Raw genomic sequence first — 17,913 nt, forward strand, 5'->3', positions numbered from 1 at the left:
CTCGAACTTCTAGCTTCAAGTGATCACCCACCTAAGCCTCCCAAAGTGCTGGGATTACAGGTGTGAGCCACCATGCCTGGCCTCACTTTTACAAATGTAGTTTCATTAGCATTATCTGTTCACCTCAATAGATAATTGTCCCATATTCTTAAGCTAAAATAATTGTTCTTGAATACACAGCTCCCTTATGGGCTACAAGAATGTGATGACGAGACATTCTCTCTCTGCAGCATGTACTGTCAGAATGAAGACCATTCTCAGCAATCAGACTGTCAACATTCCAGAAAATGTTGATATCACTCTGAAGAAACACAGTCACTTTGAAGGGCCCCAGAAGAACCCTGCAGAGGGACTTCAATCACACCAATGTATAACTCAGTCTCCTTGGAAAGAAAAGGAAGAGGCTCCAAGTTGACAACTGGTGGGGAAAGAGAAAGGAACTGGCTGCCATGCACACTATTTGTAGTCATGTACAGAACATGATCAAGAGTGCTACTGTGGGCTTCCATTACAAGATGAAGTCTCTGTAAGCTCACTTCCTCATCAACATCATATTCTGGGAGAACAGGTCTCTTGTTGAAACCCACAATTTCTTGGGTAAAAAATACATCCACAGGGTTCGAATGAGGATAAATGTTTTTTCAGTATCTCAAGCCCAGAAAGATGAATTAATCCTTGAAGGAAATGACATTGAGCTTATTTCAAATTCAGTTGCTTTGATTCAGCAAGACACAACAGTTAAAATCAAAGACATCAGAAATTTTTTGGATGGCATCTATGTCTCCGAAAAAGGAACAGTTCAGCAGGCTGACGAATAAGATCTAAGAGTTGTCCAGCTTCTGAAACAAGATGCCAGATGAATCCTAAAACCTATTTGTGATTTTTTTTTTTTAGACAGTCTGCCCAGCCTGGAGTGCAGTGGAACAATCACAGCTCACTGCAGCCTCAACCTCCTGGGCTCAAGCAATCCTTCCACCTCAGTCTCCCAAGTAGCTAGGACCACAGGCGTGCACCAACATGCCTGGCTGATTTTTTGGTATTTTTTGTAGAGACAGGGTTTTGCTATGTTGCCCAGGCTTGTCTCAAACTCCTGGACTCAAGCAATCCTCCTTCCTCAGCCTTCCAATGTGCTGGGATTGCAGGGGTGAGCCACCACACCTGGCCTTATTTGTGATATTTTCATTATGTAATAAAATACCTATTGATTTGGGACTTTTTCTGAAAAACAAAACAAAACAAAATAATGTAATTATTCTTTACAGCTATCACCCAAAATGTAATTGTTTCATAAAATAACCCCTTGTAATTAGAAAACTGGGTATACAGATGAGGGGTATATGTTGCCACTAAATTATCCTGTAGAAGGTAAGTATTGATATTTCTCTCTGTCCATAGAAGCTGGAAGTAGTTGCTGCCCTGGATCTTCTCCGTGTGTCCTTTCAGATCCACTCTCCATCCTTCTGTAACCTATTCTGTGTACCAGGAGGCTGTTCTTTCTGTACTGAATCAACGCTTACTCTAACTTCCAGCTGGGTGTGGCCAATGAGAGAAATGGCAGACAATTGAAGGTAGGAGAAAAGGGAAAACAGGCTGCAGTTTGGCAGAGGCTGCATTTCTCTATGGAAGGTCACAGATCCTGTCAAGTGTGACTCACGGTTCTTGCTGGTTCTTGAAGAAAACTATTCCTTCCTCTTACCCTTCAGAATGGTAACTGCTTCCTGTTGTTGCTAACCCTGGGTCCTTCACTATCCCCTGATGGTTTTCCTTAACCTTTCACATACCTGGTTAATGATCCCTTCATTCAACCATCATTCAACTCTCTCACTCTCACCACTTTGTCTTGCTTCCTTGCTTTTTTTCTTTCTTTCTTTCTTTCTCTCCTTCCTTCCTTTCTCTCTCTTTCCCCTTCCTTCCTTCTTTCCTTTCTTCCTTCCTTCCTTCCTCCCTTCCTTCCTTCCTTCCTCCCTTCCTTCCTTCCTCTTTCTCTCTCTTTTCTTTTCTTTTTTGGATGGAGTCTTGCTGTGTCACCCAGGCTGAAGTGCAGTGGTTCGATCTCAGCTCATGCAACCCTCGCCTCCCGGGTTCAGGCGATTGTCCCACCTCAGCTTTCCCAGTAGCTGGGATTATAGGCACAAACCACCACGCCCGGCTACTTTTTGTATTTTAGTAGAGATGGGGTTTCACCATGTTGGCCAGGCTGATCTCGAACTGCTGAGCTCAAGTGATCCACCCACCTCGGCCTCCCAAAGTGCTAGGATTACAGGTGTGAGCCACCGTGCCCGACTTTCTTTCTTTTTTCAATAGAGACGGGGGTCCCACCATCTTGCCCAGGCTAGTGTCAAACTCTTGGGCTGAAGTAATTCTCCAGCTTCAGCCTCCCAAAGTGCTGGGATTACAGGCATGAGCCACCACCATGCTCAGCCTCTCTTCACCTTTTGAAAGTGTGCCATCTGTTTTCTGTCAAGACAACAGCTTTGACATTTTTTCCAAGCCAAAATTATATCTGTCACTGCATAGAACTTTAGGAAACTAATTTTTTCATTTATATGTTATAGTAGACAAAACTGCTTTTTCAGAAATCCTTAAATCCACCTTCATATATAACCAGCATAGCTATTCATCCAAATGCACATCCTAATTTGGCCTTTCCCTTTTCAAAATACAGTGTAACCTCCCCGTTTGCTCTTTTGATCTCTAAATCACAATGTCTTGGTCAATAATATAAAACACCCTACTCCACAAGCCCTTGCCATGGACTAAACCTTGAATGATCCCATTGTTCAACACTTCTCAAAAACCCAGTTGAGAAAATTGATTAGGATTAAGTGAAGTACACAAAGTTCATGCATTAATCTCTAGTAGAGTAGGACTGCCACATTAGCATATTTAGACCATATTACATCTGAAGACTTGCTTTTATTTTGGGGTTATATCAAGGGATTCTGATTTTATCAAGGAACAATTAAAGAAATTGCCCTAGAAAATCTGATACTACATCTTGCTGTAGGGACATAGTTTAGCATATTTCTCACTATCTCCTGTGCTTAGTACTTGGGGTCATAGTTAGGTGTCTTCCACAAAAAACTTTTCTCACCCTCTTTGTTCTGAGTTCTCATTTACCAAGCAACATCCTGATTTCTGTGTTACTCTCTCTACATAAAAATAATATGCTGGTCATACCGATTTTGAGTATTTCTCATAGTTAATTAATAAAGAGACTTCTGAATATGATCTAGCTTCCTGTGCTTACCCACAGGGGGAACATGCTGATCATGCCCTGTGTGAGAATTTCCACTCCATGTCATGGCAATATTTCTTATTATAAATGACTAAATCAGTATTCTGGTTCTACCCCAATCTAATGTGCATTTTAGTTAATGTTAACCAATTTCTCAGAACCTGGTTATCTCCCTAAGCAATGAAAAAAAAAAAAAAAAATCTCTGGGCTTTAAACTAGAAGGCTAGATCCAGTCTTCCCTAAGATAAAATACCTACCTCTTCCAGTTGCACTTGTATTTTTTAGTTTTTAGTTTTTTAGACGGAGTTTCGCTCTGTCATCCAGGCTGGAGTGTAATGGCGTGATCTCGGCTCACTGCAAGCTCCACCTCCTAGGTTCACACCATTCTCCTGCCTCAGCCTCCTGAGTAGCTGGGACTATAGGCACCGGCCACCACACCTGGCTAATGTTTTTGTATTTTTTAGTAGAGACTAAAAACAGTTTCACCATGTTAGCCAGGATGGTCTCAATCTCCTGACCTCGTGATCCGCCTGCCTCAGCCTCCCAAAGTGCTGGGATTACAGGCATCAGCCACTGCACTCCGCCTGCACTTGTATTTATTAACATATCCTATATAAAGTCTCAGGTAAGAGGCTCAACTTAGAGCTAAATCTGAGGAAAAGCTCTGCTTATCCCTAGAACTATGAAATAGATTATACTGCCCTTCCCTATCCTCTCCTATTTACAATCAGGAAGCTTAGCATCAACTCTAAGGAATCTTTTAGAAATTGTTCTCAAACTTTTCATGTTTGTGAAATACTTTGAATGCCAGAATTTGGGGCAGCCAACTTGAATGAATTAAAGAAGTTAAAATAACACTAAATTAGTTATTATACCATCTCAGAGGACCTAGAACCCATCCACAATTAATTCCCTATCCATATGGTACACTTTCAGTATTGTAGGTGTTTGAGAATTATCTCTGCTCAATGATTTCTCATACAATCACAAGGCAGAGCTCTCTTACATTCCAGTGAACCACCATCTTCTTGTAAAGCCAACTTAAAGCTATGCTTTGCCTTTAGTTCCAACTTGAAACAAATTGTACAAACTACAGCACCTCATATGTACATAGAATGAACATAATTGTTTTATAACAAAAATTGAAGTTATATATTTGTGAAAACTTTGCTGCATACTATATCATCTCAGCACTCCAGGCGAGAACCACTGCCTTACCTGTTTTCAATTTCCCCCATTGTGGCTTACTGACATAATTCTAATTTCTTTATTCTTAATGCTTTAATTCACATTTTACTATTTTATTGCATGCATGTCCTTCCTTCTTAAATTATTTGTAGAATGAAACTAAGTGTTCAAAAAATAACATACAGAAAGAAAATGCTGTCTTTGGTGGCTACTCTCTATTACCTTCTGCAAATAGAAGTAAAAAATAAATGAGTCACAGCCTATTACTGAACCTACAGCAATGTCCACGAGATCCTCACTCAATAGGAAGGTTTAAAGTAATTAGTGATTTTTTAGAAGCTAATCATTACCATCCATACTCCATCTATTCTACTCATAGGAAGGGTTTCCCAATTTGTTAAAGACACCCTCACTGTAGAAAGATCTCTGTGAACCATATACCCTATTTTCAATAGACCTCCCTATTTCCTGCAACCACATACAAACGGACACCAAAGTCTTCTCTTATTCTGGGACGTAGTTAATGGTCTGTATGTCAAAGTTTCTTTCAGGCCTGTAAAATCTGAATCTGAGAGACGGAGAGAAAAGAGACTCAGTAGTTATAATGACATAAAGGTGCAAACGTGAAGCAATTCAACTTGTCTGTGCTTTGCAGACAAATGTCAACAAATGTTGGAATCCTTGCAATGCAGCAATCAGAGATCATGTGACATTTTGCTTTCTGTTTTTACTAAAAGCGTAAACCTGGCTGCAAGATAACCAGCAAACAAGCAGCTTCGATTTTGTGTACAAAGGACTGTTGATTATACATGGATTATTTTCTTCAGTCACACTACTTTGTATGGATAGCAACACTGTCAGTGATGTCATCTTTTTAAACAACAGATCCGAATGTATAGGCACATTGTGTCAACTGGCCCAAATCAATGACCTGGGTAATGCAATCAGGGTAACACTATTATTCCTCATCTAGACCATCCAAGCCCATAGAAAAATAAATGCTAATCTGATGCATGTTTAAGGAATACGTTACATGGGAAAGAAAATCAAGCCCTTGTTTAGTTTTATTTACATTCTCATATGTACTTCCAGAAAACGCATCACAGAATTTACATCATATGCATCAGAATAAACTGTTTCATTTTTGTATTAGTAGCGGGCTAAGTTATTAACAATCACACTTTCTTGGATAAGAACATTTTTAACAAGGGTATCTCCTAAAGAATGTGTATTCATATAGCATACCAATACCTTTTCACAACTGTGGAATCAGAATGATTTATAGCATTCCCGATAGAGGAGGCAGCATTGTTTTATTGATTGGAATAAGGAAAATTGTGAAGGATGTATATATAGCTTTTAGTTCCATCTCCGCTTGCTCTTTGATTCAATTATTTGTTTACTCACTTTCATATGGGCATAACATGAATTTAAATCAAGCAGATTTAAAATTTTTCAACAGTTGGAATCTAAGCTTTCTGAGGTGAAAAATGTTTCTTAAAAGGTTTGTAGGAAAGAGATCTAACGAGTCTTTTCAGTCGTTTAATAAAAGTATACACTGAGCGCCTTTTGCAAGTTGGGCAGGAGCTGCGGAGCAGCTTAGCGCTACGCCGCCCTCCAAGATCGCACATCCGGGACATCCGAGAGTCGGGCCGAGCCCCCGCCCCTAGAAGGGCGGGGCCACTGGGCGATCGGGGCAGTCCCTTCGTCGTGCCCCGCCCCGTCTGCGCCGCCTGCGCGTCGAGGAAGGGGCCTGCGACGCGCGGCCCAGTAAGCGTCCGGCCGCGGCGCGGGCCTAAGCCATGGCTGAGACTAGCCGGATGCTTCAGGCCCGGGCGCTCCTGCAGCAGTGCCTGCACGCCCGGCTGCAAATTCGCCCAGCCGAAGGGGACGCCGCGGCCCAGTGGGTAGAGGTAACGTCAGCCCGGCAGCTCTCGTTATCCTCCGGCATGCGGGGCGGTTTTTTCCGCGTTATCTCGGTGACCCGTCTGCTCTGTGACTCTCTCTGAGACCGGCGGTCCGGCCGCGGGGATACCCGGTCAGCTTGACGCTGGCCGCAGTGGCCTGCCTGGCTGCGCTTGTCTTTTCGGTCCTGCATCACCGTTCCCCAGCGCCAGTTGTAGCCCCCGAGCGGAAGAGCGCGTCTCCCTTTTTGCGGGGACCACGGGGATTTGAAACTGAGTTCGGTGGACTTCGGGCCTTACTGTCTCAGACCCCTTGTAGCTCGTGGCCTATGCTGGTCGAGGGCAAGCTTGTAGGTCAGGTTTGCTGCAAGAGTTCATGATCTGCTTTAACTTACGCCTCAGATCGCGTTGAATTCCCCCTTATGTTGACTTGGTCTTAGCAAAGACATGAGATTTCCTAAGAAACAACTGTTTTTCAAGAAGCCTTTTAAAAATTTTGACCTATTTCCAACTGAGAAAACAAAGACCACTACTTTTATAACAATGTTGCATTGTTATCAAACACATTTCTCCAAAGAATTTAAAACATTTATGTCACTATGAGTTCCTTCTACTTTCATACATACTTTCCTTTTTAAGACAGCCTGCCCCCACTGCATACAAAAACAAATAAAATTTTCTTTAAGGCCTCTGACGTAGTTTTGAAGTACGTTGAAATGTAAGAAAAAAATTAGTTCGTAATTAAGACTTTTGTAGACACTCAGAAACTTCAGTGTAGCAAAATCTCATTCGCTCATCTTTTCTGCTGAATTCGGTCCCAGATCTAGCATTAATTAAAACAGTGTTAGTTATTTTATATATTTTTTATTTATTTATTTATTTTTTGAGATGAAGTCTTGATCTGTCGCCCAGGCTGGAGTGCAGTGGCACGATCTCTGCTCACTGCAACCTGCGCCTCCCAGGTTCAAGCAATTTTCCTTCCTCAGCCTCCCGAGTAGCTGGGACAACAGGAGCAAGGTACCACGCCCGGCTGATTTTTGTATTTTTAGTAGAGACGGGGTTTCGCCATTTTGGCCAGGCTTGTCTAGAACTGACCTCAGGTGATCCATTTGCCTCAGCCTCCCAAAGTGCTGGGATTACAGGCCTGAGCCACCGCGCCCGGCCTACTTATTATTTTAAATAGTACCAGTGAACTATTTGATATGTGGGTGATTATTCTAAAATCAGAATCTGTTGCCCTGTGCTAATTTGGAAATATAAGCACAGAAATCTCTGTATTCTTATCTCTCTCCCAGAAATTCACTTTTCTTATTTCTTCTTTTTGTCATGATTTTTTGTGAGGTCTTGATATCCTTATTTGAAATTTTATTATTGTATTTTGCCATCCTATCTAAAGAATTAACTGGCTGGGCGCAATAATCCCAGCACTTTGGGAGGCCGAGGCTGGCGGATCACTTGAGGTCAGGAGATTGAGACCAGCCTGGCCAACATGGTGAAATCCCATCTCTACTGAAAATACAAAAATTAGCCAGGCTAGGTGGCGGGCACCTGTAATCCCAGCTACTCAGGAGGCTGAGGCAGGAGAATCTCTTGAATCCGGGAGGCAGAGGTTGCAGTGAGGGGAGATCCTGCCACTGCACTCCAGCCTGAGCCACAGAGTGAGACCTCCTTTCAAAAATAAATAATAAATAAAATAATTATCCTTTCTTTTTTTTTTTTTTTTTTTTGAGACGGAGGCTTGCTCTGTCGCCCAGGCTGGAGTGCAGTGGCGCGATCTCAGCTCACTGCAAGCTCTGCCTCCCGGGTTCACGCCATTCTCCTGCCTCAGCCTCCTGAGCACCTGGGACCACAGGCGCCCGCCACCACGCCCGGCTAATTTTTTGTATTTTCAGTACAGACGGGGTTTCACCATCCTAGCCAGGATGGTCTCAAACTCCTGACCTCGTGATCCGCCCGCCTAGGCCTCCCAAAGTGCTGGGATTACAGGTGTGAGCCACCGCGCCCGGCTGAATTATCCATTTTTATAGTTGCCTCCAGACACTATAAATAACAAACTATCAGTCATTTAGTTTCCTTCCATGCATATTTATCTTTTTTATATTTTTCAGGCTACATCTTCTTATGCAAAATCACATATATTTTATTGCTGGCATCCAAACTATCAGTGTTTATAAACTTAAAAACTATTTTAAAGGCTTTCCCTTTCGCTCCTACACACATAACTAAATTAAAGAGCTGACAAGTAATTTAGATGGTGAGAAAATGTAAATTCTTCTTATGTGTTCTCTACTGTTCTATTATTAAAAGTTCTGGTTTTTTTAGAAACAGCATTTTAATTGTCAAGATTTGAAGGTTACTTTCTTTGCTTGTTGTTAGTTTCATTCATTTAGAACTTTGCTGTCACAGACTAATGTTTTTGTTCCTGGTAAGTGAACTATTTAAAGCTACAGTGAGAATCATCTGTATTTTTCTATATATTTGAAATGTTTTATACCAAAGAAGTTATATGGAAAGTGATTTTGACTTGAAGAGAAGTCACAACTTAAGATCTATTATGGAATAAATGAAAGGCAAAGACCTTAATGAGGAGATAATGTTAGTGGAAAGAACAGTTATCATTGTGCAAATAATTAGGTATTTAATTCTGACATTGCATGTGTCCAAATATAAATATCCTTAAGATTTTGATTCATGATGAAAACAATAGTAGTGGAGAGGCCTGTGACAATAGTGCAAATACCTATAATAACTTGCCAGCTTCTTAAGGGTATGCATTGGAGGCCCTTGCCTATTGTTTCAGTAGCACAATTGCACTTTTTAAGACTCACTTCTTTTCCAGGTAAATCAAGTGTGAGTGCAGAGCTGCATTTACATGTATCTAGAAAATTCTTTGGATAACACATAGAGCCTGGAACATATAGTTGAATGTTAATGCAATCAACAGATAAATTGAATCCCTGTCATGTACAAAACAGCCTGTAAAGTGCTTTGGAAGTTAAAATGTGAAATAAACTGTGCCTCTGCCCTTAAATTTATTTTTACATACTCATTTAATAAACACTAATATAGCACTTACTGTGAACCAGGCACTGTTTTTAAGTACTTTATAAATATTAACTCATTTAATCTTCCTAATAGCTCCTGGAGTCAAGGTTAATTTACAGAATCAAAAAATCTAATGATTCACTCAGAAGCAGAATCAAAGTCACTATTCAAATGTCTCTTTTCTGTATAGTCTCTGTCCTACAAGATCTAAGAAATATCCAAGTCATTATGTAAAATAAATAAGCCTATATTCCTGATAACAACCAACCTTTTAATGTAGAACTTATTATCACAAATGCAATTTTCAGGTCCCTATCATGTTTATTTAAAGCATTAACAACAAATAAAAATAATTGGACAGTTTCCTGGAGTTTATAGAAATAGAATCAGACCATTATTTTCATTATCTGTAAGTAAATGGATTAGGGGAAATAAAGAGAGATGATGTCAAAAGATATCAGTCACATGTTGTTTATCCATCAGCTGTATCTGGTATAATGTAAATTCACTTGGCATTGAATAAATGGGGCCCAGCAAATGAAATGTTTCTAAGTCTGTCACCCTTACTTGGGAAAAGGCTGCTTGATTGTTTTAATGATTTTGATTAGAAATAAATGTTTGAAGGTATAACTTGTCTTCACTGCTCTTCGCTATATTTTAAACTTAATTCTTTTTTTTTTTTTTTCGAGATGGAATCTCTCTCTCTCGCCCAGGCTGGAGTGCAGTGGCGCGATCTCGGCTCACTGCAAGCTCCGCCTCCTGGGTTCACGCCATTCTCCTGCCTCAGCCTCCCGAGTAGCTGGGACTACAGGCGCCTGCCACCTCGCCCGGCTAGTTTTTTGTATTTTTAGTAGAGACGAGGTTTCACCGTGTTAGCCAGGATGGTCTTGATCTCCTGACCTCGTGATCCGCCCACCTTGGCCTCCCAAAGTGCTGGGATTACAGGCATGAGCTACCGCGCCCTGCCTTAAACTTAATTTTTGAAAGAAATAACAACCAATGATTGAAACTTGAAAAATATTTTGTTTTCTCACATGAGAAATCTTTTGTAAAGTTCATTTTCTGTGCTTTTAACCTCTATGTCTATAATATTAATAGTTGTGAAACTGTACCCATTTAGCCCTGTATCTTTTTTAGCCCTGTATCTTTATAGATATTGTTGTAATCTGAGTTTACTGTGGTGATTTCTCATAGGTCCAAAGAGGATTGGTGATCTACGTGTGCTTTTTCAAGGGAGCTGATAAAGAAATTCTTCCCAAAATGGGTATGTGTTTGACTTTGTTTCTTTTTTTTAAGAGTGAGAGGCCAAGCGTGGTGCTCACATTTGTAATTCCCAACACGTTGGGAGGCCAAGGCAGGTGGATTACTTGAACCCAGGAGTTAGAAGCTGGCCTGGGCAACATAGTAAGACCTCTTCTCTACAGAAAATAAACAAAAGTAGCTGGGCATGGTGACTTGTGCCTATGGTCCTAGCTACTTAGGAGGCTGAGGCTGGAAGATTGCTTGAGGCCAGGAGGTCGAGGCTGCAGTAAGCTAAGATGGTGCCCCTGCACTCCAGCCTGGGCAACAGAGTGAGACCCTGTCTCAAAAAAAAAAAAAAAAAAGATAGTGAGAAAGAACAGTAATAGACAAATGAACCAGAAGGGACAAGAAGCACAATCTTTTTCCTTCCCTTTTATTTTTAAAATAATAATTTTACATATTCATGGGATACAAAGTGATATTTTAATACTGTATACAATGTATAACAAACCAGATATGCATTATCTCAAACATTTGTTATTTGTGTTGTGAACATTTAAAATCCTTTCTTCTAGACTTTTGACAGTATATAATAAATTATAGTTAGCCATATTCATCCTACAGTGCTGCAGAACACCAGAACTCATTCCTCCTATCTAGCTGTAATTTTGTATCCATTAACCAATCCCTGCCCATCCTAAGATGCACAATCTTAAACTGTGCTGATGTTATTAATTACTTAATTCTATCTAGTGTTATTGGCCTTAGCTATTTGCCTGTTTCAAAGTTTAAAGTAAGCAAGTATGGTGAAATTCTTTTAAAACATCTGCAGCATTTCAGGTGACTTACAGATTGATGTAGAAGAGTGTACATAAAAACACATATACACAATGCACTTCAGCCAAGGATACAGAAAATTCTTGGAAGTAGGGTGGTCACACAGGGAGAAACAGATGCTGCATTTCTTAATATAGTTTCCTTTATCCCCCAGAGCCCCTAACAGAGGCAGTAGATGACGCTGTATATACAAGATGTGGGTCTCATCAAACCTGGACAACTCAAGTTTATATCATTATTATGGAAGAATTTACATTAGCCCTGTATGCCCTTTTTTGTGGAAATAAGTATAGATATAAGGTTCTCCTGGGTCTTGAGCCAAATTCAGTGTCATCACAGCCACACTTCCTCCAAGGACGTGGAAAATAGAGTCAATGTTCAGGGATCTCTGAACACTAATTTATCTACCTGCAGCTTTCTGGTTTCCTGGATAGGCTATAGCACTGTATAGTGATATGTATATATACACTATCTCACATGGCTATAGTATTTCATGTGATAATTACATAGGTTCAGATATACCAAATCAAATCATATACCCTTTCAGGACACTATTTGGATATAAGGATTATATCCACAAACAAGCATACATACAAACTTGAAAGAAAAGAAGCTATCCTTAAGGTTGGGAACAGGTTGTATTCTCTTCATTAGTAAAGGACAGCATCCATTAGTTGGATTAATAAATATTAATTATACAAATGGGCAGTTGAAGCTTACAGAAGTTAACCTAGAAGAGCTTCAAGGGCAAATAGGCCAATGAGGAAGAGCTTGGACAAAAAGCTAAAATTCCTAGTGGGAATTTTTTAGTAACATATCAAACATGTCTGACAACTTTGTCAAAAGATGAAAACCAGACTTAAGAGACTATGCTAGGTGAGAATGGAAAGCCAGTAACTGCAATAGTTTGAAATTTGAATCCAGAAGATAATAAGGAACCTCTGAAGGGTTAAGAACAGAATGTTCTGGTCTGAAGAAGGAAAAAAAAAAAAAGAGAGAGGCCGGGCGCTGTGGCTCACTCCTGTAATCCCAGCACTTTGGGAGGCCAAGGCAGGCATATCACGAGGTCAGGAGATCAAGACCATCCTGGCTAACATGGTGAAACCCTGCCTCTACTAAAAATACAAAAAAATTAGCGGGGCGTGGTGGTGGGCGCCTGTAGTCCCAGCTACTCGGAAGGCTGAGGTAGGAGAATGGTGTGAACCCAGGAGGCGGAGGTTGCAGTGAGCCGAGATCACACCACTGCCCTCCAGCCTGGGTGACAGAGCAAGACTCCATCTCAAAAAAAAAAAAAAAGAACAGAACATAATGTAATGAGGACTCCTATTATAGAGAATAATTTGTCAGATCCTAATGCTGGAGTGTTAGACAGTCTGTCCACTTTCCTAAATTAATATTTTGCTTTGGATTAAATCTTTTTTGGTCCATAAAAAAATAGAAACCTTCAAAAACAGGAAAGAAAGTTTTTGTCATTCTGACTTAAGATTGACTTCGTAAAGTTGTCTTATGGAGTCTCAAATGGTTCTTCATCATAATAGTATGAAATATGCCTACTACATCCAAACTGCATGTTGTTTTATAGTGATTAAATCCTGTGCGCTTCCTTATCTGTCTTTGTGAGTTCACTTTAAATACATGCATAAGATTGTAGTGAATTTAAAACACCAAGGAGGTCCACCCTAACTCTTGTAGCGGATAGTCTAACACTAACACATGATTTTTTATATCATGATTTTCAGTAAAGAAATATATGACTCTAAGAATCACATTCTACTCGTTTGAGTTGTAAGCAAAGTAAGTCCATCTATTATTAATAGTATTAGCTTGTACTTCACTGTATTCCAGTAGGCTAAGTAAGTCAATGTGATGGAATTCTCTGAAGCCTCACCTCATATTTATGATATAGATTCAGATATTTCCAATCAAAGCATATATCCCTTGAGAATATAATAACCAGTTATATCCACAAAATCTGAAATAGCATAGCTAACATAGAGATGTATAGAATCTTCCTCCATTCACCTTCAATATAATTGGACTGAGGGCCAGAAACCTGTCAAAGCTTAATATCCCATATACATCATTAGAGATACTTGATTGATAACCTATTTTAGGATATTTCAGTTTCCAACATGCCATTAATTCATTGTCTCGTTTTAATTCTACTTACTGGTTCTACATTGTATTTATCTACATACTGATATATGTATACCAACAGCATTAACTGAAATCTCAGTTATAGCCAGTAGAGGGAGGTACATGGAAATATAATAAATTGTAGCATTATCTCTCAGGCCTGTTATTCCAAAATTGCCTATTTACTCTGTCACTAGCCTGAGGCCTAGATAGCTAGATAGTAATTTTGAGTGGAATGAAGTGCTCTGGAAAGTTTCCTTACAAGCAGTCAGTAAAGACTGCTGGCTAAACAGCAAAGTCCTATTTGTGATAGAGAAAACTAGAGGTAAGTAAAAATAAATGTTAAGTGAAAATTGATGATGCTTAATGCCTAGCTTAGAAATTCATTTGGGTGTTCACCTTGGCAGGTTTTTACCAGATTAATTCCATGATTTGTAGAGAGGGGTAACAATATGAATATTTACTACAGACCCTCTAATAATTAAAACCGTTAACTACCCCAACAGAAAGCATACCTTTTAAAGCCTAATTTGAGGACGGGTGTCTTGAAGTTTATATAGTTCCTTCTCCCATTTGCCCTCTCAGGACTATGCTTTGCAAACAGAAGTCAGGTACACCTTTATAGAGGTAGGGAGACCCTAGGTCTATTTATATTAGACACTTCCTTTGCTTATTGTTTCAAAAATGGTTAATGTTGAGGTATAAAGGCTTTCTAAGTTTAGACTTTTAGCTATATATGGATACTTATTGTGGTTTCAACACTTCTTATTAGCTATAAGAAATCTCATGAATGCTATGCAAATAATATCACATGTTTTCTTATATGTATATGAAGATAATGCCAGTAGCTTTATATGTTTTTATTTACTTTTTCAGTTATAACAATGAATTTCTGATGATTCTTGCTTTCACCTTTACCCTTCTCTCATGAGTTATATTTATAAAATAATTAGTCCATGTTAATATTGCCTTTAAGGTTATTAAACAACAAAATTGGCTGGTTTATAATGGGATTGAAACAGGAACCTTTGTCTCCACTTAGAACTCTTGGCAACTAAGTTTAAAATAATAACTGCACTAAAATTTTTATTTGATATTCCATTATAAAGAAAAATTTAGCTGGGTGCGTTGACTCACGCCTGTAATCCCAACACTTTGGGAGGCCGAGGTGGGTGGATCATGAGGTCAGGAGATCGAGACCAGCCTGGCTAGTACAGTGAAACCCCGTCTCTACTAAAAATACAAAAAATTAGCCAGGCGTGGTGGCACACGCCTGTAGTCCCAGCTACTCGGGATGCTGAGGCAGGAGAATCACTTGAACCCAGGAGGCGGAGGTTGCAGTGAGCTGAGATCGCGCCATTGCACTCAAGCCTGGGCAACAGAGTGAAACTCTGTCTCTAAATAAATAAATCAAGCAAGCAAGCAAGCAGAATTTGGTTTAAGGAGTTACCCTTGTACTTTTCCAGTGGGATTTACTTACTAAATAAAAGGAACATGAAAGTAAAATCTTCTCATGTATTCCCCCAGGGGAACAATATTTGAGGTTCTAGTGTACAGTTAATTCTTTAGACCTTTCTGGATGAACTTACTGTTAGGTGATCTTAACTGCCAATTCAGATTTAAAATATCATACCATTTTCTGCATGAAAATTGCTTTATTTTTCATGCTTAGATTATTTAGCTTAGTGAAGCAGTATTTTAAATCTAAATAGAGACTTTGGGTTAGAGGCATGAGCTGACAAACTGAATTTTAAACATGAGATTTGCTGACTAAAAACTTGATGGTTTTCTTCATGTTTGTTTTTCACTTTAAAATGTTTTGCCTTTCTTCCTCACCCAGTTAATACACTGTTAAATGTGAAATTAAGTGAGACAGAAAATGGCAAGCATGTCTCTATATTGGATCTACCCGGCAACATTCTTATTATCCCTCAAGCTACCCTTGGAGGAAGACTAAAAGGAAGAAACATGCAATATCACTCTAACTCTGGAAAAGAAGAAGGGTTGGAACTTTACTCTCAATTTGTGACGCTATGTGAAAAAGAAGTAGCTGCTAATAGCAAGTGTGCTGAAGCTGGGGTTGTAGTGGAACATGGCACTTACGGGAACAGGCAGGTGTTAAAGCTGGACACCAACGGACCATTCACACACTTAATTGAGTTTTGAAAATGAAAAACTAGTTTCTATAGCTGTTTTCTGGTATGAAATGATCTAAAGTATAATTAGATTTTCTTTCCCTTCATCTTGAATGTACTAATCTTCAGCATTTTTAGACAAGAAAATCTTGAGTTTCATATGTAACTCTGCACCTGCTAATTGGATGACTTTGCCAAGTCACCTAAACTCTGGATCTCAGTCACTTTTGGTCCTACATTCCTCTACCCTTCTACTTGAAAATTTGAAATACGCTGTCTATTCACTTCATAGTCATTAAGGAAATGTTCTTAATTTTTTTTTGTTTTTGTTTTTGTTTTTGTTTTGAGACGGAGTCTCACTCTGTTGCCAGGCTGGAGTGCAGTGGCGCAATCTTGGCTCACTGCAACCTCCGCCTCCCGGGTTCAAGCGATTCTCCTGCCTCAGCCTCCCAAGTAGCTGGGATTACAGGCGCATACCACCATGCCCAGATAATTTTTTTGTATTTTTAGTAGAGATGGGGTTTCACCGTGTTGGCCAGATGGTCTTGATCTCCTGACCTCGTGATCCGCCCACCTTGGCCTCCCAAAGTGCTGGGACTACAGGTGTGAGCCACCATGCCCGGCCTCTTAATTGTTTTTAAAAAATTATGTACATCTTGAGTATTTTGCTGTGAAGAGAGTCACGCAAACAAGAAAAACACATTTCTTATACCATCAAATTTGTATAATATGTAATAAAAATAACTATTTGTATTAATATTAGGTAAACTGCAGCACAACCCAATTATTACTTTGTTAATTTTGTTTACTATTTCAGTTTTCTGTATTCCCATATGTAAGTCACCATTTCTTTTAATATGCATGAAAATGTAATATAAGGCCAAGTGTGGTGGCTCATGCCTATCATCCCAGCACTTTGGGAGGCCAAGGTGGGAGGATCACTTGAGCCCAGGAGTTTGAGACCAGCCTGGGCAGAATAGCAAGACCCAGTCTCTAACATATATATATGTAATATAAAGGTGTTATTGTGTGCTATATTACTTTCCAGGGACATCCAAATGTTTTACATTACTTTAAGAATCTTTACTTGATATAAGAACAAAGTATAAGGGTTTAAAAGTTGTTTTTATTAAACATACTATGTAAGTGGGTTAATGGTCTATTTCTCAGTTTTTACCAGAACCATGTGTCTCACTTTTTGTCTTTGCTTTTTAAAGAACTAGTTCATGAAATTAGTGTTAGTTCATAAATTGTTTAAGAAGTTCCTTTCCCATTGAATTAGATTGCTATAAAAGGGAGAAAAGGGGAAACTTCCCATAAGAATAGTTTGAAAACAAATTGACTTGTTCATTTCCATATTATCTGCTTGATGATATGGAGCCAGTGTCAATTTTTCTGTTAGTGAATGTTTTGAACTAGATGTTTGTTCCCATCCCCAAAATTTATATGTTGAAGCCCTTATCAGTGCGATGGTATCTGGAGATGGGGCTCCTCCAACTATTCCATCCCACAACACCCCCGCCTGAGGACACAGCGGGAAGGTGACTGTCTATAAGCCAGAAAGAAAGTAGTCACCAGAAACAGACCATGCGGACACCTTGAGCTTGAACTTCTAACCCCCAGAACTGTGAGGAAATAAATTTCTGTTGTTTAAGCCACCCAGTCCGATGGTATTTTGTTAGGGCAGTCTGAGCTAGGACAGTGATGTAAGATAGACAGCTAGTAAGGTAAACTTTTCAAAGGCAAGAAAGGAAGATATACAAGAAATTGAAAGAATAATTAAGTCAGTAAGAGGTAGTATTCAGTTTTGGCAAACTCCTCTGACTTGAGTTGAAAAGGCTTTTTTTTTTTTAGAGTAAAAACCAAATAACTAATTCTAATTGACAAAAAAAAAGGTAAACAAACATCCTAAATAGCTGCTGAAAATGTGTCTTATAGTTTCTTTAGGTCTGTGTTCCTAAGATGCTTAAAATTTTATCATGAAAAAATCCTATTTTCTCTATACCCTTCCTGTACTATTCTATTTTGGAACTAAGAATCAATAAGTGGCTTGGTAATGAGCTCATTGTCCTTCACTTTTGCTTTATTGATTCATGATACACTTATTGAAATGTAATAAACTATTCATAAACTGGCAAACTCCAATTGTCTCATAGTTTCTCCAAAGAGGTATGTACGTCTTTCAAAA

General features: G+C 39.3%; 1 protein-coding gene and 1 pseudogene across 1 annotated transcript; both read left to right on the forward strand.

The window, feature by feature from the left end:
- Positions 1 to 244: 244 nt before the first annotated feature.
- Positions 245 to 818, forward strand: LOC105477939 (large ribosomal subunit protein uL6 pseudogene; annotated as a pseudogene).
- A 5,338-nt stretch (positions 819 to 6,156) lies between these two features.
- On the forward strand, positions 6,157 to 17,864 carry LOC105477940 (D-aminoacyl-tRNA deacylase 2). Its single transcript, XM_011734817.2, has 3 exons — positions 6,157 to 6,339; positions 10,570 to 10,639; positions 15,431 to 17,864. Exons 1-3 carry the CDS (start codon positions 6,229 to 6,231, stop codon positions 15,754 to 15,756), a joined length of 507 nt encoding a protein of 168 aa, XP_011733119.1. The 5' UTR covers positions 6,157 to 6,228; the 3' UTR covers positions 15,757 to 17,864.
- The last annotated feature ends 49 nt before the right edge of the window (positions 17,865 to 17,913 follow it).

This window comes from Macaca nemestrina, chromosome 7 (assembly GCF_043159975.1).
Source record: "Macaca nemestrina isolate mMacNem1 chromosome 7, mMacNem.hap1, whole genome shotgun sequence".
Lineage (NCBI taxonomy): Eukaryota > Metazoa > Chordata > Mammalia > Primates > Cercopithecidae > Macaca > Macaca nemestrina.